The 23,858-nt window shown below is 45.0% G+C and overlaps 1 protein-coding gene across 1 annotated transcript in view; it reads right to left on the bottom strand.

Annotated features, from left to right (window-relative positions):
• CYFIP1 (cytoplasmic FMR1 interacting protein 1) overlaps positions 1–23,858 on the bottom strand; it is a 140,061-nt gene that overhangs the window by 1,337 nt on the left and 114,866 nt on the right. The window contains exons 26-30 of the mRNA XM_090064813.1: positions 11,718–11,848; positions 5,505–5,577; positions 4,158–4,252; positions 1,291–1,529; positions 47–194 (exon numbers count right to left, since the gene is read on the bottom strand). Of these exons, the coding sequence (XP_089920939.1) occupies positions 47–194; positions 1,291–1,529; positions 4,158–4,252; positions 5,505–5,577; positions 11,718–11,848 (686 nt within the window). The remainder of the gene's footprint in view (positions 1–46; positions 195–1,290; positions 1,530–4,157; positions 4,253–5,504; positions 5,578–11,717; positions 11,849–23,858) is intronic.

Raw genomic sequence — 23,858 nt, 5'->3', positions numbered from 1 at the left:
ATTTTTCCTTTCCTTGCTCTGAGTGTAATGGGTGCCTTCAACCTACCACATTCTTGATGACCTCATCTTTGCCGTCATGCTTTTGTACTTTCAGTAAGTGGTAGCAGAAATCCAGCACATCAAAGCGACGCTGCTGTCCCAAAAGCACAATGATCATACAGCCAGCCCAGTGCAGTCCATCTCCAAAGCACTGTCTGTAATAGTACAAAGGCCAGGAAAGTTAGAGAAATTTCATCTAAGACTGGAAAAGTTAAGCAGCCAAACTTTTTTTTGTAAGGTAACAAAACATACCCAGGGTACAACCCTACCTAAAACATTTTCCAGGCTGAGGTATAAGCCCCACAACATTCAGTCATTCTCTGTGCCATTAGCAATGAGCAGAAAATACAGGTGGGATGCTGAAATACTATTGTTTTAAGTGATTCCTAAAAGGTTTGTTCACCATGATACATTGGCACCATGACTTTCACATTAACCAGTGCCACACAACTCAAAATCATACAAAAGTAAGGCATGAAGAGACCTTCACAGGTAATCTAATCCAACCGCCTGCCTCCTGAGGCAGGATCATCCCTATCCAAACCGTCATGTAAAAATCCATAATCTAACCCGGGGCGGGCAGTTATTTCAGGCAGAGGGCCACTTACTGAGTTTTGGCAAGCCATCAAGGGCCGTATGACAGGCAGCCAGGGCAGATAACTGTTAATTTTCTAAATTGCTTAGGGGCCTCACAGGCCAGATAGAATGGCTTGGTGGGCCGCATCTGGCCCTCAGGGCCGCATTTTGCCCACCCCTGATTTAACCTCTTAAAACTATGGTCAACCCTGATGCAACACAATACATAACATAACATAAACACAATAACATACCACAGGTAAAAAAAAAAAAAAATCTAGAAACTGGAGAATTGAAGTCTACAGGGCACTAGCTGCTAAATGCTGGTTCCTGTTTCTATAATCTACAGGCTGTAAATAATTACTTGTTACAACTATTTGTATTAGCACCCAGTTATTTCTGAGCTCTGTACCTGTAGTGATTAGTATAACCAGCAGATGTGTGCTAGGACTTCTCTGCTATAGGGTATTCATTATATGCTGGAAGTATTTGGAATAGATGGTTAACAAATAATTGGTGTTTGTTAACAGCCCCTCCCAGGACAAGCAGTGCTTTCTCTTGCTCTCTAAGATAAATGAGCAAATGCCACCATTATGTTTTGCATCCCTGTTAATTTGCAGAGATACAAATTAAGCACTTTGAACAGGTGCACAATTAGCAGATAGTGATACATACTCCACAGTGAACTCATGCGTTCCCACAGGAATACAGTACACAAACTGCATCGCACTCCAGAGACGGTGAAATTCCACACACTCATCCACATGCATTACACCATTGCTGGGCAGGGGCCCACGCCAGATTGGATCATCCAGGAAGGACCGAATCCTAGTTAAGATGACCTCAAACATGGATAGACCACAGCACAGACGTTCCTTGGTCAGCAAATCTCCTTCCCTGGCTATTGCAATTTGCTAAAATTGAAAAGAGGAAACCGAGTTAATGGACTAAAACAGAGATTTCGTTAGGTATAGGGGGAGCATGGTTTCTGTTTGGAAACCCCTACCTGTCTCTCACCTGTTGACTACCTCAGTTTACACTTTCACTGGCTGGCTTTCTTGCATGCATACTGGCCTCTGGCTTCTTTACTGTTCCACCCAGGAAGGGCACAGGCCAACTGCAGACACTTCCTCAGCCAGAAGATGGGTGTTTGTACCCGAAAGCTTGCAAAGAACAATTTTTCCAACTATCTGAGTTAGTCTAATAAAAGAGATCAGATTTACCAAAGAACCTTGTCTATTTCTGTTTGGAGGCTTTCTGCTAGTCCAGAATGGATCTCTATGAGGGTGGCAACCTGATTTAATAAACGGACGGAGGAAAAGCTATCTAAGAATTTACCTCCCAGACTGTGCTGTACCTTGGGACAGGCAGGAAGGTGTACAGCACATTACTCAGACATGAAGTACTCTTGCTAGTCTGGTCAGCAGATGCAACATTTCTGGTTTAAGTAATGCTTTTTGGCTTTGTTTTTTTTCATGTAAGGAATTGAATTCTCCTTGGTTCAAAGCAAAGACAAGTCAAAAAGCACCAACAATGGAATATTTTCCCCTCACCCTTAGACCAGGAGCACCTTTAAAAGGCTATTTGAGTAGAAAGGCTGGCCACTTCTGGGTTGTCCTCACCCTGGACCTATCCTTAGCTCTGTAGGTTTCTTTTTCGGGGACTGAATTTGAGTCAGACAGCAGAATTGGAGTGTTCGGTTTTCAGCTGTCTGGCACAAGTGATGGTTCCTGCCTTCGCTTTTAAGAGCACTGGCATTAGAGGCTGATAAGCTTTTAAGTCAGCACTAAATGGATCCATACAAGAGCAAGCAACTGAGATTCACGGTCAGTACCCATCCAAAACCTCACATTGTCAGCTGCCTCCTGGAGCTCAGTAAACCTTATCTACTTTACACGTGACCATGCCAGTGCCAACCCCCATATTCAGTTGAACTGGCTGTCAACTGATGAAGTTACAAGGAATGAAACACACTCTAGGATGAGCGAGGGGGTGTCTGACACTGCAACAGTGGCTCAGTAATGGGCTTAGAAAGGGAAGCACATTCTCTTTTTTATCTTTTCAGGGAGGCTCAGATCAAATGTAATGGCTGGTTTTCAAAGAGGGTCTAACTTTGTCCAATTTGTTCATTGATACAGAAGAGAAATTATGTTTGTTAAAATGTCAGACAGGACAGTCAATTGCTTTTGGCAGAATTTAAGCTAGGAACCCTTGGGGTACAAATGCTCTGCTTTAGCCATTACTGCACACAAGGCTGCACAGGCAGACATCAACACCACAGTCCTCCCCCAAAACCTGAAGCATCCCCTTTCCCACCTCATTTCAACAATAAGATAATTGGACATGGAAGCTGTGGCAGAAGGCCACCTCTGTTTCTCCCCGAAAATTCTGCTCCGTGACAATTTGGTTAAGATGGGACCTGCAGAGGGTACACACCTTACCCTATCTCTTTTAGTAACCTGAGCGGGATACATTCCAGAGGGAGGGGGAGACCTGCTTCCTCTGCCTATGTGACTTGCATCACATACCTGGGGCTTGGGCTCCATGGGGAGCTAGGAACTGCCAGTCTGCCCAGCAACTGGTGATGCATTCCAAATTGGTCGGCTGACAGCCAACAGGTGCTGGCCTCCATGGGACCAGGTAAATGAGGTCACAGGGGCTATATAAGTTAAGGACTGTCCAGGAGGAGGAGGGGGCAGCAGCCATGAGGAAGACTCAGAGAGAGAGAAGAGCTGAACCATCTGAAACTTGCTCTCTCTCTTCCAAAACTCATGATCAAGGAACTACCTGCCTCCAGAGGGAATCTCCACCTGCCTCTGGATGATACTTGTGAGTAAGCTACCTGAGATCTAACTAGATATATAGCTTGCAGTAGCTCAGATGTGTGATCAAAGGCTACCCAGCCATGCCAGTTTGCTCTATGGGCTTTCTCTGATATTGCTCTACCCTGTACCCTATTCCAACCCTACCCCTTGTAAGCAATAAAGTTCTCCTTTGTACCTTGCATGGGAGACTTATTGGGAGTGGGTCTAGATTATGCCTTGGGGTCCCCTTGGTTCGGCTGACTAAGGGAGACCACTACTTGTGCTTCTGACTGAGGGAAGCATCCCAAGTTTTTTAAGTGAATCAAGTACTCTTGAGGGCTACTAGGCCTGTGTTTCCCAGGGTGCAGAGAGCCAGAATCAAGCCCAGCCCTGGGTGGTGGCAGTTTTTACCCCAGGCTAGCGGGTCCACTCCAGGAAGGGGGTCGGCCAGATGTGAGGCACCCCCAGGGAGGCACTCGGAGCCTGGAAGGCGGTCGGGCGGAGTGAGGTGTGTGGCTTAATGCAGGAGCGCCCCCTACTGGCCCACCACATGGTGGCACAGGCAGATGTCAACACCACAGTCCCCCCCCAAAACTTGAAGCATCCCCTTTCCCACCTCATTTCAACAATAAGATAACTGGACAAGGAAGCCATAGGCCATCTTTATTTGTTAGAGGCCCCTAACAAAACTATGACCTTTGTGAGGCTCTTACGTTTCTTAGGTTCTGGGATCATTACCTGTGGTGTTCCTAATCTTTCAATCAGAGGAACAAGATGGAGTGGAGCATATTTTGATTCTAGTCTCTTCATTTTAGCATCAAGTCTTTCACCCTCTAAAAGGCAACAAAAACAAATAAAACCAAACAAAACTTTACTTCTTCTAACAGGGAAGCAACTTCACACTACTATAAAACAACAAAAATTGTGGTGCAGAAATCAGTTATCCTTATTAGAGTTTGCTTTGGTCACAGAAGGGAAATCTTTGTACAACTGTTCCTTTCAGAGGGGATCCAATTCAGAATAGCTTGCTTTTTCTTCAGTAAGCTGTTACTTGATAACACAGGTGTACTGTATTAACAATGCTATTCTGTACCTTCAAATTTAAGGTAACTGCATGGCCAAAAGCCAGTGGCGAGATGCATTTAGTTAGTACAGTAACTAGATTCCACCTTCAGAATAAGACTCCAGTATGCTGTCTCCAACACTGGTTTCCACATGTAGTTAGCCAATTAAAAGCATGCTTATCATAGATAGACCACTTACCTTCAGAGGCTGGAGTTATAATGAAGGTGGAATTTTATGTATAGCTAGGCTTAAAAAAAGCAGCATTCGCCCACTCACCACTGGGGAGTAGGAAATGTTCTCTGGCGAGTGGGTGCGGAACATTTGCAGCAATCTGGTTAGTTTTATGGCTGCTTACAGGGAACCAAGCAGCTGCAGTGCACCTGAAAAGACGTACATTTCACCTTGTAACTGATGGGAACCCTATGGGCAGAGGCCCAGACAAATCAGTGCTGCTGGCAGCAGCAAAAGGAGAAGGAAAAAGAAAGACCAAAAAAATAAGCAATTATAGAAGGAAGTGGTGGTGAAACAGAGGAAACAATCCAGCAAGCGCTCACCACCATGATCCCCGTCTAGTTTTAAGCGTGCAAAAAGTTGTGGGGATCACTGGAGGCCAAAGTCAGATCAGGAATATTGTTCTCTAAGTGTCCCGGCCCCAAATGGATTTGGTAAGCTTGCAAAATTAGGGCTGCTGTGGAAGGTGGAATCCAATGGGAGACAAGCAACCTCCACTTATGTCTGCTACTGGGAATGAAGCAGAACTGGATATCTCATTGTGTTGCCTCTGCATTTGTGCACTCCTGACATCATTTGCAGTGGGCATCTACAGATGATTAGTAGGCCTACCTGCCTCTTATTCATTGTTCTGCATGTTTTTCAAGCCCGCAAACATTGGAGTTTGCTGTCATTGTTACGCAGACACAGTACTACCATGAAGGAAGTTTCAGAACAATTTCTTCACCAGCTAAGGCACAACACAGGGAGAAATAAATGCTGACAGAAAACAGGTCACCATCCCCGTACCTTTGACATGAATCCTTGGCAGTATGTTCTGAAATGGTGCAGCATGCAGCAGGTCGCACACTTCCTCCAGGGACTAGGCCAAGAAAGAGCAGAATGTGTAAAGACCAAAGAAAATATAACATGGAATACCCAGAATGCCAAAATCTGCTTTGAATCCATGCTGGCATTTCCAGTATTTATTACTGAAACAGCAGAGGGCACCAAGCCTCCGTTGGTAGCCAGAACAAGCATGTACTGCTCTGGTCTCTTCATACAATCGCTTAATGACCATTTGGCTTTTGTGGGTTACCTTGGATTCAAACAAGCTACAGCAACTCTACTCCCACCCAGAGCTGGCAGCTGTTAAAGGACAGAGGATATTTATTGAAAAGACCAATGGAGAATGACTAATTTCAGTGTTAAAGTGACAGACAGATCCTGTGTAGACATACAGAAATGTGAACAAAGCAGTGAGTCATGCTTTTATTTTTACCAGTGCCATTCCCATAACCCATTTTCACATCAGGGCCATCTCCCTGAAAGAAAAAGGCTGAGACGCAGGAGAGTAATGGCAAGCTTTTGGCCTAGAGTCATTTCAAATTTTGTTTAAAAAGGCCATGAATCCAGATGTGTTTCCAGAAATCCTTATATATTTCCAGCAAATGGAGGGGCCAAAACTGAGGTAAGGGCTATTATCATTTGAGACCCCTCAAGGAGGAAAAAAAGAAAGAAAAAGAGGAACATTTTTTACATCCAATAAGCATTAAAGGATTTTACAGTTTCTAGAGAAGAAAGAGAAAGCCATTAGCTGACTTATCTATCAAACACAAGAAACCCTACAGTTTTTCCCAGGAAACTATTTAACATACCCACAATGACTATGAATGTTTAACTCTTATGAATTTTCAACTCTGTCAAGCTAATACGGTCATGGTGGTAATGGCAGTGGGAGTGGAAGTGGTGCACCTTCATACAACAGAGCACTGAGAAGCCCAATTGGGACTGGTCACACTACATAGGGAAGAGACAATCCCAGAGGACTTAGTTCCCAATCCGCAAAGCCAAGGGACAACGGGGGCAGAGAAATGTTGCTGCTGCTTCCCAAGTGCAACACACACACACACACACACACACACACACATCAGGGGCTCCTGCCAACATCTCTCCTACCTAAGGCATACAACCGATAACAAGCTGAGGTAGAGATTGTCAATGAGCCACTGTAGAGATCATCCTCAAATCAAGGGCTTACTGCTGACAACCAATAAGCAAGCGCATGGAAGGAAGAACTGGCCCACCGCTGTTACCAGTGAAGGGGTGTGTGTGTTTGTTTTTTAGTGGGAGCAGAAGTACAACAACAAGTGGGGTAAGATGGTAAGGGAGCAAAGAAAGGGTGGACAGTGATGGAGAACAGTCAGAACACATCATGTCCCAGACCATCAGCAGCAAGCAGTTTTGCAGGCATTGTGGCAGGAGGCCAGGCTCTCCAGCTTCTAGATAGTGGGGGGGTGGGGAGGATGCACATACCCTGCAGGCTGCAAACCTTGGGGGCTGCACACTCCACAGATGCCCTGCACAGCTGCATGGGCAGTGCAGCCTCCCCCCTTGGCCATGCATGCAGTGTGAGCAAACCAGCCCCTCTCATCAGGGAGGCAGCCCACGTCTCCCTGCTGTGTATGCAGTGCCCTCCTGTTGCCCCGGCTCTGCTCTGTCCCTCAGAGCGGAGGCAAGGAGCAGAAGCCAGAGGAGGAAGGGCAAGCCTAGAGATCCCAGCTGCTGCAGCTGCAGGAGTGATGGAGGGAGCAGCAACCAGGCAGGAGCCTGGATGCAGCCCACAGGCCACCAGTTGAACACCCTGCAGAAGGCATGACAACAATGTAGGAAGCATAAAGATCCCCAAGGGGAAAATTGCTTGCTGGAGGAAAGGCTGGGAATGCAAAGGAACAGAGAGTTCAACTGGCCAGATAGGAGGGGACTAAGTGGTGCAGGGCACTTGCTGCAGGAAGCAGCTGGCAGTTACTTTATCAGTCAACAGAGGTGTGGTGTGGCCAGAACAGAACCAGTGACGCTCTTCATGGCTGCAATAATCAAGGCCAGCAAAGACAACATTTCAGAAGGAGTAAAGAGGAAAGGCCAAAACTCTAAGATGTCGTTTAGGAAGCAGCAAGTTTTGGACGCAGCCTAAAGGCAAGTCTGGGGAGACGGCAGAGTGGCCACCCCCCAGGTTACAAGCTGGGTTCCTCCAAGAACAATGGTGGTGTCCACTGTGATTGAGAAAGGAAGGAAAGTGGACAACTGGAGGAAACTATCTAGAGCCAGATTTATCTCAGCTGAACTTAAGACAACAAATGGAAATCCAAACAGACAGGCAGGCAGAGGTACTGAGTTAGACGCACGACAGGGCAGCAGCAGATCTGTGACTCTCCCATGAGGAAGGTAGCCAGAGCTGTGCTTGTAGGTTCACTAAAAAGATTTCAAGTGAGAGATGGAGAGGGCAGGGCCAAGGAATGACAAGTAAGGGGCCCCACAGAAAAGCAGTGGGAAAAGTAATTCATTAAATGAGATAGTGTAGCAGCAGTTGAGAACAGGAGAAGAACCATGAGAAAACAGATGAGAAACCCTCATGAGAAGTCATGGAAAACAGCTGACAGGTGTTTCCACCTTTTGTGGCTGCAATAGTAGCCTACACGCGATGCCAGCTGCATCCATCAAATGGATTGTGTACAGTTCAGGTCTACTAATGTACTGTAGAATTACAGAAAAAGAAAAGGCTACTGACCTGAGAGCTGGAAACCTAAAATACTTCTGAAAGATGCTTAAAATCAAACAGCCACAGAGCCCAAAACAAGATAAAGTTGCCAGAAAGGTAATGACAGAATCATACAATGTTAGGGTTGGAAGGGACCTCAGGAGGTATCTAGTCCAACCCCATGCTCACAGCAGGACCATCCTCAACTGTATCATCCCAGCCAAGGCTTTGTCTACTCAGGTCTAAAAACCTTTAAGAATTAGGAGTGCACTGATAGAGAATTTTTAGATAGTGATAGCCGATTTTTAAATAAGCCACATTGGCTGATATTGATCTGATTCTGACGTGCAGCAGGGCAGCTTGGAGAGCAGCATCCAGCTGGTAAGCCTGTTGTGGGAGAAGGGGCAAGGGGAGAGGGAAGAGTTGTGGTGGGGGCAGATCAAGGCCCGCACAGTGAGGGACTGGGACTGAGGCAGGGGCAGAGCAAAGGGTGGAGCTGCAAGCGGTTCATCCAGGGGGCATGCGGAGAGGCTGCTGCATGCAGCCCAGAAGGGTATGGGGGCTATGTGCCCCCGGTTGTGTGCATGGGACAAGGGGAGGCTACCACTGCAGGCTGGAGCCGGGGCTGCGCTGGGCTCTTCCCACACCCCCGGTTGGGCATGTGCCACTGACTGGGCCAGAGCCGCTACCCAGACAAGCTGCTTGAAGCTCCATCCCACGCCCTGCCCTGACTGTACAGCACCTGCCCTTGCCCCAGCTCCTGCCCCACTGCTTCCCTCACCACTGGGGCCTCAGTCTGCCCGCCCCCATGCCCCTTCCTTCACAACAGACTTACCAGCTGGACCTGGCTGCTCTCCACACTGCCAGGCTGTACTCCTAGCTGCCTGCGTGCATTTATCAGTGGAATTATCAGCCACATCAGCCAAAAAAAAGCCAAGTGCCGATGCAGTCAATTTTCCATATATTGGTGCTGATCCCATATGGAACCGATGTAAGAATCAAGGTTTCATAAGCTCTCTGTAGAACCTGTTCCAGTGCTTTACTACCCTCCTCGTGAGAAAGTTTTTCTTCATGTCCAGTCTAAACTTCACATGCTGCAACATGATAAAGGCACGTAGCAACAGATCACCATTTCTCCTGTTTGCCCTGTTCACAGATTTTGCATTTTATGTGCTATGCACCTGTCAACACATTAAAAAGCTTATACACGAAGAACACTGAGGTTGCAAATTCAAGGATTCAAAACCTAGGAAATATTCTTGTTCTCTCCCACTTCTTCCTCATTTTCTGATTCCCTCTGCTCACTTGCATCCTCCCTTTGTTCTGGCTACCTAGGGTTCTCCCTTGCAGATTCATTCCTTCCTCTCTGCCCTATCTGGCTCTTGCTAAGGCCCCCAACTCAAGCTGTTCCTCCTTCTACATGTTACCTGAGGACCAGCCAAAAAAAAAAAAAAAAAAAAAAAAAAGAATATGAAGTGCAGGAGAGAGCCCAGACATGGCAGAGTTAGACTCTTCATAGGGATCAAGCATGCACAATCCAACTGGAACACAGGCACTGCAAAGGGCTGGACCATGCTCCGCAGAGATGCAATTTTTAAAGAATTTAGCTGCCAAATACCAAGAGACCACAGGAACTAAGATTTTTCAGAGACTTAATTTTCCAAAACATGGGATGGGACGTTTTTATGGGGACCAAAAAAAAAAAAAAAAAAAAAAAAAAAGGAACACACCTTGCACCAAGACATGCTTGCCAAATGTCAAGTCTCTGCTCTAAAACACAGAGGCCTTATTGCTTCTTGATGTTACTATTACTGGATTTTATTTGCCCTAATCATCTTCTCAGAAACAGTTAAACCAATTTAGCCAAAGTCTTAGAGGAAAAATTCAGCTTCAGACAGAGACCTGGCACGGAAGATTTTGGTCAAAAGAGTTTAAATTTGGAAAAGTTACTGAACGAAAAGAAGGTTCTATAATTTAAAATGCCATGTGACCTTAACTGCAGGTGTCCTTACTTGTGTAGTCCACATTTTCCCTTTTTATAGCATCTTCCACATAAATGTTACAAAACAGAAGTTCATTTAGCTTCACAACATCTGTAGGTCCTTATGTTACAGTCAAAGTAAACAAACATGATGAAAACTGGCTTGGTCATATAATCCACGTAGAGCTTTGGCCCCAATCTCCTGAGAACAGAGCCAAGTTCTTTTTATTCCCCAGACCGTACGTCACAATATAAGGTACGTTTTTAATTAACACTCCTGAAGCCCTCCAACAGCAAAAAAAGAAGTGCGTCTACTTTCCGTCACAGCCTTGACAAACACTTCATCATTTTGCTGATGCTTAATGATGACCTTGTGTTCCAGTGTGTCCTCAATGAGTATCTAGGGGTGAACTGCTGAAGTCTGTTATGCTAATTCATTCTGTTCTTAGTTAAATATAGAACCATATAAAGTCTAAACACACTACAGTTTGTGTTTCTGATTAGAAAAAACACCTCATTTTCTTCATGATCTATGTATGATTAGTTATTCCAACTCCCTATTTAAAAGACATATTCCATACCTGCTCTCACCTTAGTCTTGCTAATCTGGAAAATCTGAACTTCATGCGTTTCAAAATATAAGGATGGTCCATCAGGAAGTAACACGGAGACCAAAAGCTGTGTTAGTCTGAGGTCAGGCAGAAGGCAGGGTAGAGGGGCATCTTACAGATGCGGGAACCACACTACGTGCCCAATTTCTATGCTACCGTCACAATATACTGCTCCTACATAATGTTCTTGCTGTTTTTACATTCCTGAGACGCGCTCAGATTTGATGACAATACGAGATCAGAACAACTGCTCTAAAGAGAAACAGTGCTACTACATGTCCTCTGCAGTAACAAAACATGAGACGTAATGGTTTAACCAAGGGTTCTTGCGTATTCTACTGAAATCTATTGAAATTGGATGTAAAAACTCAAGAGCTTAAGAGAAAATGAAGAACGCTACAATTGAGAGTCCTGTTTCTTGGTAAGTGATGGGGTCACAGTAGGCAGATAGGGTGCTCCTCATGCCTGATCCAAAGATCAGTTCCTCTTTTCAGTCCAGAACAGATGTATTATCCCCGTCTCCCTCTTGCTTCCTCGTCCCACTTCTTTAAGTGCATTTTCTGGAGCACTAAGTAATTACCCATTATGAAGACTGGATGCACAGCCAGGTCTCCCTTTTAGAGCCATTGTCAGAGCAGTGCAACTGATGCTCTCTTCCTCAAGGCCTGACCACTGTTCACAGCCTCCTTTCCTTGAGTGTTAGAGCTCTGTTACACCAATCTTGTTTCTGCAGCCAAAAGATCTCACACCCCAAAATGAGTCTCTTTACTACAGGGAATCTTCAGTTCCCTGCAGGGAAAATTCAGACTCTAAGTCAGTGATTTTAGTCTGTGACAAGTGCTATCAAACCTTTTGGGATGCACAATGTTTTCCAACAGCATTTAGGTACCTACCAGGCTCTGTTCAATGAGCAGACAGAAAAGCACAGCATTTCCCACCTCCCGCAAATTCTGGAAACACACCGTCTTCAGTTCTGCATATTCAACAATGTCCTTCAGCTGATGGTGGAAAAATTCCAGGATACCTGAGATCAAAATAAATAAATAAATGTGTGAGGAATCGAGGCCAACTAGTCCAGTAGTGACCACACACAGAGCCATTAACTTACTGAGCTTAAATGTTAAGAGGCCCTGTTTATGTGAATAAAGTCACAGGAATCAGGATTTTTGTCCCACTCTCCAAAAGCAATACAGCAGTTTTATAACAAGCAACACCTCATGAAAGACATTTACGTTAATTACCTCTGACTGCCCTGGTGCAGTTACACTGTGACAACTGCATTGACACTGAGGGATATCTGCGCATCTTACTGTGTTGGACTATGTGTGTACTTGGCCTTAAGATAAATTAACCTGAGCCATATTTAAGAATATTCAGAAAAAAAGGCAAAATATGTTAAAGCTGGTGATGACCTTTGGAACTTGGATAATTTGTGCAAATTAGAAGTTTCCAAGGATTTTGCAGGGAAGAACGTGGTATGTTAGTTGGTGAAAGGGGCTCCCGAGGAAGGAAGATGCAACAGGACCCTTGTTTGCTATCAGTCCTGCCTCGGCTTCCTGTTTTTGATACTGTTCCTGACCCCAGGGTGCACTTCACTCAAAAAATCGCTGCCAATTCTCAACCAGAAAGGAAGCAATATGACGCAGAGGGCTGAGGAGATGGAGAATCCCTTTTGGAGGGTGCCGTCAGCTTCAGATTAATGCCAGTGGAAGAAGAAAACTGCAGCACTGCTCTGAGAGAGAGAATGAAGGTGCTGTGTGTCTGGCCTGGAGCTGAAGTGGACAGTAGAAAAAGAAGGAGAACCAGGATTTATCAAACTGCTCAGTGGCTGGCTGAGGATGAATTCAGCTGAGTAGAAATTCAGCTGCTATTTCTAGCATAATTTTTCACAAAATAAGAGACGAACAAAAAACCCTCCATCCATTCTTGAGTTCAATAATACAAGACAGTGTAAAGTTCCTGAACAGTAAGCTAAAGCAGCAACATCTCTTACGTGAATTATAGAGTTAAATGGTGCTCTCTCTGTCCATCCGATTGAGTATTATCCTACTTTGATGGTAAATGACATGGAACAATGAAAAAGGCAAGCAGTAAGACTTCCCAGGTGTCCTTTGAGATCCCCATGACCTGTACTAAGTTAGCAGTTTGGACACAGTATTGGTGCAATCCATTATTGATGCTGGAGACAGAGGTCATGCACTTACTAAATCAAATCTCCCTGAATGAGAAAAATCACACACGCAAATGTAGGACCAACCACCACTCAAGATGCAGGATATGGCCAGCCTAATGTTACCTCTTTCAACATTTTTCTGACTTAACAGGTCAGTCAAACATACGATTCATTCTGTTAAAAACAAGAGTGCCCTAACAGGACATGGCCCTTTCACTGAAGCACTGCCCCAAAGAAGAGAAAACCTACATAAGAGAAAAAGAAAAAGATTAGAGAGTCAGGACTTAAAAACCCTAAAGATGCCCCAATACAATAAAAGTTCTGACTATTATAAATTAAAAATGAAATGGTGTAAGAGGAGTAGATCATCACACAAGGGTGGACACCAGTGGTTTTGAGGGCAAAGAATGGGTTTTCAGAAGGGATTCTTCAATGGAAACGAACAGGAAAAAAAATCACTCTACAAAAATCAAGCTAAATTGCTTCTGCTACCCACGGTAGGTATTTCTGTGGTCATGACCTCAGGCTGCATGAGAGCCTTAAGCTCCAGAAAACTGCTTAACAGAAGTAGTAGAAGGGATAGCCTGGGATGCAAGAATTTAAGCCCATTTCCAAGAACTCAGGCCAATGTCCTGACCTAGTCCTTTGTCAACCTAGAGAAAAGTAAACAGAACAAGAGACCATCAGTCACCTTACAACCCCATCAGGCCAGGTGCTCCCACACCCTGCCGAGATCCACCAGCATGGGTTTAGCTTCTGCAGCTGAGCCTGCCTGCCCAGAGGCTGTTCAACATCTGCACATGGGCCTCCCCCAACTCTCCATGTCTGATGCTGACAAGCTTGAACAGAAGCCATCCTTGGTAAAAATGACCACTGCTGTTGAAGGCCTCACCACAGGGAAGGCATCAGGTCTTGACGGATTATCCAAATTCTGCAAGACCTTTTGGCTCCTCCTCAGCCTGGACGTCCTGCACGTCTTCTAGGAGAGCATCAGTGATGGGATCATACTGGTCAGCTGCCAGTGAGCAGCAATCATGCTACTTCCCAAGAAAGGAGATCTTGCTAACATGAAGAACTGGCAACCAGTACTGTGTGCCTCTGTACCGATTACAAAATCCTAACCAAAGCTGTGACTAACCAGCTCGGTGTGGTCATGGCCTCCATTGTTGACCTGGAACAGAGCTACAGCGTACCTGAAAGAACCACCCAGGAAAATCCGTGTCTGCTACAACGACATGCCGGCAGCTGTGAAACTCATTAGCCTGAACATTGGCCTGGTCTCCCTGGATCAAGAAAAATCCTGCAATCAGTCAACCACAATTTCTTATTCTGGACTTTGAAAGCCTTTGGTTTGGGGCCTGTATTCTCCCTCAACCATCCAGATCCTGTACCAGGATATCTTTAGCTTCCTGCAGGTGAATGGAGAGCTATATGCCCTGCTCCCAGCACACAGGGGCACCCAGCAAGGCTGCCCTCTTTCCAAAATGTTCTATGCCATCACCATTGAGACACTGTTCCACATGCTATGGTAGTACTTGATGGGCCTGGTCTTCCCCTTGGCCATGACCCCAGCTGCTGGCACTGTACTATCCCTTCCCATGCCAACAAGAACAGTGGTGGGATCTGCTTTGCAATTCCTTCTGGGAAGGCACTGTACAATCAAAGTGCATTATTCCCGTGTCCTCACTGCCTGCTCTGGTACAACTTGGAGGCAACACCTAGTGGCAGCAACACCAGACCAAGCCCGATTGGCCTGATGTACCCTGTACAAGCTACCCATTGCCAAAAGAATTGGTGACCTCCAGTAGCAGCTGCTGCATGAGGCCCTGGCTGCTGTCACTCTGTTGCCCTCAGCACCCTCTTTGGCCTGGACTTGGACTTCTCCAAGACTGTGTACATCTTCTCTATCCTGTACTGTCTAATTTCCCGCTGAACCAGGCCAAGATGGTGACTCTGAAAAGTCACAAAAACCAAATCACAAACACCAGCTCTGACAATGCACTCCAACTCTTCTGCTCCCTGATCTGGGTGCACGTGAATTTGAACACTTCACCTTGTAACAAAATGAGGAACAGTTTGTGTCATGCTGGGCCAACTGAGGAGGGCCTCCACAAGGTGGAAGATGGATATCTGGTGCATAAGGGACATGAGGGAGAGGACTGCAATCTCCAGTGATATGCTTTTTGTTGCCAACAAGTGTTTCATACTCAGCTCCTGGGAAGGCCACATACCTGTGAGAGAGTGGTTATGCTAAGCAAGGCCTAGCATTAAAAAAAATGCACTAAAACTCCCAGAATGCTTCAAGGAAGTTGAGGAGTCAGCGATTGACATTCTGGTAATCACTTTCTGACCCTTAGATGAAAATGCTGAACTTCTGACCTTTGAACAATGATAAAAATAGCAGACATGCCGCTTACATTGTTAAGAATAGGAAACTGCATGGCTAAACCGCAATGACGAAAAAACAACCGCATATTATGTCAGTTTTGACATTTTAACCCTGCAAAAACCAGCAAAACATATAGATGAATAATGTATTTAGGTTATAGAAAATTAGCATAGGAAATATAAAGGTCATTAAGGATTAACATAAGAAGTGTAATGATTATAATACAAAGCATATCACCTGATATTATAATATAGATAAGTTAACTAAATAACCAATAGAAGTAAGAATTAGAAATGCATATGTATAAGTGTTATCATATATAACTAATAGTAAAGTTATGTTAGATGCCTCATTTCCACCATGGGGACAGTTTTGTATCTTTTGCCTAAAAAAAGATAAGGGACTCCTTTTAAATGAGCTGTTGACCAGTTCTGAGACTACTGAATCAGGCAGCCGCACCTAGCCTCCGGGTTAAAGAGCAAGGGCTTGATTTGGGAACCTCGTGAACCAACAGACCTCCTTTAGTTTATGACTTTGTGAAACAATAAAAGTTTTAAATTGAACAGGTCTGAGCCTGTGCTTAATTCAGTCCTATATAATTCAGCATCGAGCTCCCACAATACCTCTGCACATTCTCCATTTGTTTTAAAATATTTGTATAAAAAGGGTTTAAAAAGTTAAGAAGTCTCTCTCTCAGCTCCTTACACCCAGACCTTCAACCAAGACTTCTGTTTCTTTAATACAGCCCCACTAGACACCAATAAGAACCTGTGCTTGCCTCCATGCAAATTAAAACACCTCTCAAGGTCCAGCCAAATTTAATAGAATGCACAAGAAGAGAGTGTGCATGTGTTATAATAAAATTACCCTTCATAAACAGACTTTTAGTTGGGTCCCATTTCATAGATTGCTGTCCTTCCCCAGCACATGAAATCAATGGCTCAAACCTGTGTATTACATATTTTGATTTATTCCAGTTAAAACCTATAAGCAAATTAAACACTAAAAAGGTTTTGCTGAAAATATCTCTAATGATTAGTTTGACATGGCACTTAGCAATAAATCCCTGAAAGCTTATTAGATTGTTTTGCCAAACAGCCAACTTATATTTAATCTGTCCTCTGGATCTACAATTACAATGACCATGCATCACTTACTGCCAGGAATGCGCTTGTATTTCAGGGCACATCAAGACAGGTTGACAGAAGTAGGTTTTGTACCCATTTTTATGAATTACTTTGTCCCAGCTTCCTGTAAATTTCTGTGAACTTTTGAAACTGGAGCCCGTGAAGCTGCCAGCAAGAAAACTGAGCACAAAGCCCACTTCCGCCATTCCTGTGGCACACGGCCACCCTGCTGGCTCACTGGAGGCAGCCCTCCCCAATATGTTGCAACTGAGCTGCTAGCAAAAAGCGGCAAATTAAGTCACCGACTTAAAATGGGTGGTTGCTTCAAATCAGGTGGAGGCTTTGTAAACTTTAACCTTGAAAAATCTGTGGTACTGAAACTTTACATCAGAAGTATTAGAAAAATCAATTTACAGAAGCTTGAGGGTAAGGGTAGCGATGACAAATTTTACTGTAATATGCCACTGCTGATAGGGCCTCTTACTTATATTTATGAAAGTACTATATGCAAAAAAGAAAATTAAGGCCCCAATCCTGCAAAAACTTAAAAACAGGAGGAGAATTCACCATTGTGAATAGTGCAGCTGACTTCCTCAAGATTACTAAAACATTCTTACGCCTAAGCACATGCAGAAGTTTTGCAGTTCAGGGGCTAAAATTGTACTTATTAGAAACTTCTTCCATGTCATGATCATTACAAAACACAATTGCTTCATAGACAAAAAATAGTAAGTTATACTTTCCATACACTCACACAGCTATTGTGAACTTTCATATCGTGGAGAACAGTTCAAAAAACAAGGCTCCTAAATCCACTTGTATGTACTTCTAAAAATTCATCCTGAGATACCTAGAATGATTCAAGAACACAAGTGCCATCATTTCCCACGTGTAAGCCTTAATGGATGCATATGGCCTGGTCTAGGCATATGTTGCAAGGTGATATCCTTTATAAATATATAGTAAGTTATTTACTTATCGGTTTTATAGTTCCTATTTGTGTTGTTCTTTTAGTAATAACAACAAGGCCCTAAGCATGACTTATGCAGAAACAAGAATCTGAATGCACGCTTCTGGGGGTGGGGAAATCGCTGCATAAAATATACATGCTGCTAAGTTAGCTAATTTCCTAATACAACAGCTTTGGCAGTTTACAGTTATAAAGTGGCAAAGTCAGCAGACCAAGGCACTTAAGGGAGCCCACCCCTGCCCCAGCCCTGGCACAATCTGTGGGCAAGGCAAGAGCCCCTAAGGGCACACTCACCTGCCTGTACACTAATGCCAGGAGCCTGGGTAACAAGCAGGAGGAGCTTGTCCTCCTGCTCAGTGCAAAGAATTATGACGTCATTGGGATAACGGAGACCTGGTGGGACTCCACCCATGACTGGACCACGGGTATAGAGGGCTATACCCTGTACAGGAGGGATGGTGTTGACAAAAGGGGCGGGGGTGTAGCTCTCTGTGTGAAGGAAAGCTACATGTCCCTGCAAGCTGATGTTGGTGACCGGCATGGACAGCTAGAGACCCTCTGGGTAAAAATTCGTGGGAAAAACGGCACAGGGGACACAACGGTGGGAGTCTACTACAGACCTCCCACTCAAAGTCCTGAGCTTGAACTGACTGAGGCCGCTTGCTCCAGGACCTTGGTTGTCATGGGTGACTTCAATTACCCGGACATCTCGTGGGAAGATCACTCAGCAAAATCTGAGCGGGCGCAAAGCTTTCTCTCATGCGTGGATGACCTCTACCTGACTCAAGAAGTCTATGGGCCAATGAGAGGCAAAGCGCTGCTTGACCTGGTACTGGCTACGGGGGACGACCTAATCGGCGACCTAGTGATCGATGGGAAGCTGGGTGACAGCGACCACGAGCTGATCACCTTCACCATCCGCCGTAAAACTGGCAAGTCAGTCAGCAACGCAGAAGTCCTTGACTTCAGAAAAACCTACTTTGACAAGCTCAAGAGGCTTGTCAGTCAGGCCCTCAGGGACCGTGACCCCAGGCAGATGGGAGTTCAAGAAGAGTGGTTGCTTCTCAAGGAAGCGATCCTCAGTGCACAAGCTAAATCTATTCCAACACGGAGGAAAGGCAGCAAGAAGGCACAGCAGCCCTCCTGGCTCTCCAGGGACCTAGCGGACCTCCTGCGGCTAAAAAGGAAAGCCTACAAAGCATGGAGGACGGGATTCACCTCCAAGGAGGATTATTCTGCGCTGGTCCGGTCTTGCAGGGAGCAAACCAGGAAAGCCAAGGCTGCAACTGAACTCCAACTAGCTTCAGGCATCAAGGACAACAAAAAGTTCTTTTTCAGATATGTGGGGAGCCGGAGGAAAAGCAAGGGCAATGTTGGACCCCTGCTAAACCAGATGGGGCAACTGACAACTGACGCCCAGGAAAAAGCCAACCTATTAAATAGGTATTTTGTGTCAGTCTTTCATCAGTCCCATGGGACGCCCATGCCTGCTATGGGACAGGGAGATCCAGGTGATGGGGATCCCCTACCCTCCATCAATGCTGACCTCGTGAAGGAACACCTTGAGAAGCTGGATACCTTCAAGTCAGCTGGCCCCGACAACCTGCACCCCAGGGTACTCAAGGAGCTGGCGAGCGTCATAGCCCAGCCCCGGCGCGTATCTTTGAAAACTCCTGGCGCTCTGGTGTAGTGCCCGAAGACTGAAAGAAGGCCAACGTGGTGCCGATCTTCAAGAAAGGGAGGAGAGTGGATCCGGCTAACTACAGGCCCATTAGCCTGACTTCTATCCTGGGGAAGAACTTAGAAAAGTTTATTAAGGAGGCCATCCTTGAGGGACTGGCCCAGGCTAACATCCTAAGGGATAGCCAGCACGGGTTTGTTGCGGGTAGGTCTTGTTTGACCAATCTCATTTCCTTCTACGACCAGGTGACCTATCGCCTGGACTAGGGACAAGAGATTGATGTCATATATCTTGACTTCAAAAAAGCTTTTGATCTGGTATCCCATGATCACCTCTTGGCCAAACTGCCCAGTTGTGGCCTTGGCTCCACCACGATCCGCTGGCTGGGAAATTGGCTCCGTGGTCGGACCCAGAGGGTTGTAATTGATGGCAGTCACTCATCGTGGTGCCCTGTGACCAGTGGGGTCCCTCAAGGCTCTGTCCTTGGACCCATACTGTTCAACATCTTCATTAATGATGTGGACACTGGAGTCAGGAGTGGACTGGCCAAGTTCGCCGATGACACCAAACTTTGGGGCAAAGCATCCGCGCCAGAAGATAGGCGGGTGATCCAGGCTGACCTGGACAAGCTCAGCAAATGGGCGGATGAGAACCTGATGGTGTTTAACACCAAAAAATGCAAGGTTCTCCACCTTGGGAGGCAAAACCTGCAGCACCCTTATAGGCTCGGCAGTGCTACGTTGGTTAGCACTACAGAAGAAAGAGACTTGGCGGTCATCATTGAACACAAGATGAACATGAGCCTCCAATGCGATGCTGCGGCTAGTAAAGCGACCAAAATGCTGGCTTGCATCCATAGATGCTTCTTGAACAAATCCCGGGACGTCATTCTCCCCTTGTACTCGGCCTTGGTGAGGCCGCAGCTGGAGTACTGCGTTGAGTTTTGGGCTCCACAATTCAAAAAGGATGTGGAGAAGCTTGAGAGAGTCCAGAGGAGAGCCACGCGCATGATCAGAGGTCAGGAAAACAGATCTTACGATGACAGGCTGAGAGCCATGGGACTCTTTAGCCTGGAAAAGCGTAGGCTCAGGGGTGATCTGATGGCCACCTATAAGTTTATCAGGGGTGACCACGAGCATCTGGGGGAACGTTTGTTCACCAGAGCGCCCCAAGGGATGACGGGGTCGAACGGTCACAAACTCCTGCAAGACCGTTTCAGGCTGGACATAAGGAAGAATTTCTTTACTGTCCGAGCCCCCAAGCTCTGGAACAGTCTGTCATCGGAGGTGGTTCAAGCACCTACATTGAACACCTTCAAGAGAAAATTGGATGCTTATCTTGCTGGGATCCTATGACCCCAGCTGACTTCCTGCCCTTTGGGCAAGGGGCTGGACTCGATCTCCCGAGGTCCCTTCCAGCCCTAATGTCTATGAAATCTATGAACTAACATGTTTCAAGATAAATGAAAACAAAACTATTTTGTAGAGTTTGAGTTTGGTGGGTTTTACGATTGTTTTTTAAAATCAGTTTTTATGCACCCTGACCTCTTGGCAGTGCTGTAAGGAACAACCCTACCTGCTGTCAGCAGCTTTACATATGCAAGAAATTATCATTCTCTTCACCTCCTTTACAAAAGTGAGTTCTGGATTCTGGCAGGGGCTCTGGGGCTAATAACAGCTTGTTCAAGGCGGGGGGAAAAAGAGTGCAGGGGAGGGAGGGAGAGGGAACAATCCCACAGTTGCTGCCAACACTGATGCTGTTGCGCCACTGTGGCTGTGCAAGTCAGGCCACCCGGTCTGCAATTAAAATAGTATTTAATGTGCAGCTGATACCAGTACATGGTGATACTAGAAAAAGCAAATTCTCTCTGTACAGCCACCACCCATCATACAGGTGGAATGCATCTTGCAGGCTCTTACTGCTCAGCATCCCTACAAGCTCCAACAAGGCAAGCAAAATGTTAAAGGAACCACTGCCCAAGGATGATACAGGCAGCAGGCTGGAGCCATGTGCTGGACACAAACGCTAGGAAAACACTGTCAAGTTCTGGCGAGTGTTTCAGTGATGCCAACCTCCATCTACATCTGACCACATGGTAAAACATATGGTTGTACCATATACAGCAGATTAAACATACACAATAAAGCCAGAACATTTTCCTAGAAACCTAACCCCATGCCTCCAAATCAAATGGTCCTAGGAGTAACAGTTGTATTGAATTGCAGATGTGGTGTGCAACTTCACACCTTTGACAGTGTTTCATTTAAACAAACTCAACAGGCAGAATTTTTAAATTACTAAATCACCTTCAGATTCACAGTATCCCCAGGAACAATTATTCAAGACTCTTTTTCAAGGCTGACTGACTCTTTAATTACATTTTGTTATCCATACAGGCATGACAGGAAAGGGTGACTTGACTAGACTTATTTAATGTTATTCATACATTTATTGCTTGCATCTATCTGGTTTGCACAACTTTCAATAGCAAAGTTGCATTGTTGTAAAATATATCCAGTAAAGTCTACAGGATTAATAAAGGATCAGGCTTCATTCCTGCTCCATGGCTCAGAGATCCCTCAGCTTCTAGGGGAGATGCATTTTAGCTGCATGGTCTGACTTCCTAAATTTGCTGACAAAGTCAATATAAGCAATTTAAACTGGCTGGATTTCAACATTGGAGGTCACACCTCATTTTCTGTAAAACAATTCTGCTTCGTATTGAAAAGTTATGGTCAACCGTTCAAGAAGTCTATCATCTATCAGGTTTTAGGACATAAATCTCCTACACTTAAAGCACAGATTAGCGTCATGTCTGATTTTTAAAGGAATTAAGTTGGTTTAGTTGTCTGCTATGCTTTACTTTCTGCAGTACAATGCTTATTTGCTCATTATGAAGTTAAATCTCCCCTAAAATCCATGTTAAAAAGCCACCTCAGAAGCTGGGTGCCATAGTATAACCTTTAATTTTATGTTCTCTCTCATGTAGATATTTTAATACAAACCCAAGGTCCTGATCATGTAAATACATACATTTTGCAATCGACTTCAGGAGGACTACTTCCTACATTCAGGGTGAAGTGCATGCATAAGTCTGAGTGATCAAGGCCCATTATACATTACCACCTCTGCGCCCTTGATTGCTTTGTTCACTAAACGAGAATGCTGTTATTCCCTTTTTCTGTATTTGATAGAGCATTTAGTGCCTCACCAAGGCTCTTTAGGATTTTCATCTTATGAAAATGCTATTTCAATTTCTGCTTTGTTTTCCCAACAGGGGATTAGAATAATTTTTATTCCCATCCAATAAGCACAGGCCTTTGAAGGCCATCTCCAAGGAAATCGGCTTTCAAATAGCCTTATTGAAATTCTTGAGATTTCACTGCAGAAAGGAAAACAAAAGTTTAGAACACTAAGCACCTGAAAGTGAATGCTGTGCAGGCAAATGCACAAATACTTGGGTTCTGAAAAGCATTAAAACCAGACAGTCAAAATTCCCCTTTTCTCTGGTTACACTGAAGTAGACTGTGAACCCTGGCTTCGCCCTGAATTCCCTGTCCTACTGAGAGGATCCAGAGTAGTTTACTTGCATACTTCCCTTCTGATCACATTCTGGGAGGCTTCCAGCAATCCTTCTCCTCCTCTTCCTCCTCCTCACAGCTTGCTAAAACAGCTGAAAGAAATCTGTAGCCTTAACAGCACTCCACCAGTGCCCTGGGGCACCAAAACAATATGGTACGAGACTCCCACGGATGGTGGAGACTGAAACATTACCATTTTTGGAGACGGAGGAACTGGGCATATATAGATTCAGGGACTGGTCAGGCCTTAATGCTTTTTTTTTTTTTTGGGGGGGGGGGGGGCGGGGGGAGGAGTTTGCCTGCCTAACATCATTTCCAAGACTGCTTTAAATCATTTTAGGTCTCAGAACCTTAAAACAGTTATTCTCCAAAGTCTGCATATAGCAATTCCATGTCCTTAAAATTACGCAGCAATTTTTGTTCATATAGTAGGTGGGGACTTTTTTTTCCCTCCTCTGTTCCCCTCTACAGCTTCTCCATCAATAGCACAACTCTGACCTTGCTCCTACAACGATGACAACATTCAGGATTTTTCTGATGCCCAGCAACATTTTAATAAGGCAGGGCAGGGCAGGGCACTCACTACCTGTGATGTTTAGAACAAGAGCAGTCATCTTCATGTACTGAAAAAGCTTAGTGGTAAGAAAGTCAAGTTAAGTAAGAAAATTGTATTTCCACAATGGTTTAAATAAGGAGATGAGTTGAAAATAAGCATACAGGACAGCATGCCTTTGAAACCCTGAGAGCCACTACCACTACCAGGCCTTCAAACCTTACCGTTAATTTTGTCATAAGTATATTTGTCCAAAAATACAAGATGAGCTGGTTCTGCACCATTCTAAGATCGTTTCTATGGAAACAAAACCTTTGGTGAAGTAGGACCCTTGAACTCTAGTGCCCTCCCCTCCATCTGCCGTTCCTTTTAGCAGTCACTTACAAATCTGCAAAGCTGGATATAAAATTGCAGCAGCTCAAGTCTCACATACTGTTCAAATGGAAAAAGTTTGAGCTGCACAAGAAGTTGGGGGCTGCTAAGCGGTCATAGCTAGTCATAAATAGATAAAAGAAAAGAAACGCATTCAAATTGATAAATGCACAATCCATCAAGCCAGC

The sequence above is a fragment of the Crocodylus siamensis genome, chromosome 1, assembly GCF_052110815.1.
Source record: "Crocodylus siamensis isolate JL-2025a chromosome 1, ASM5211081v1, whole genome shotgun sequence".
Taxonomy (NCBI): domain Eukaryota; kingdom Metazoa; phylum Chordata; order Crocodylia; family Crocodylidae; genus Crocodylus; species Crocodylus siamensis.
This window is presented reverse-complemented; position numbering and strand designations above follow the sequence as displayed.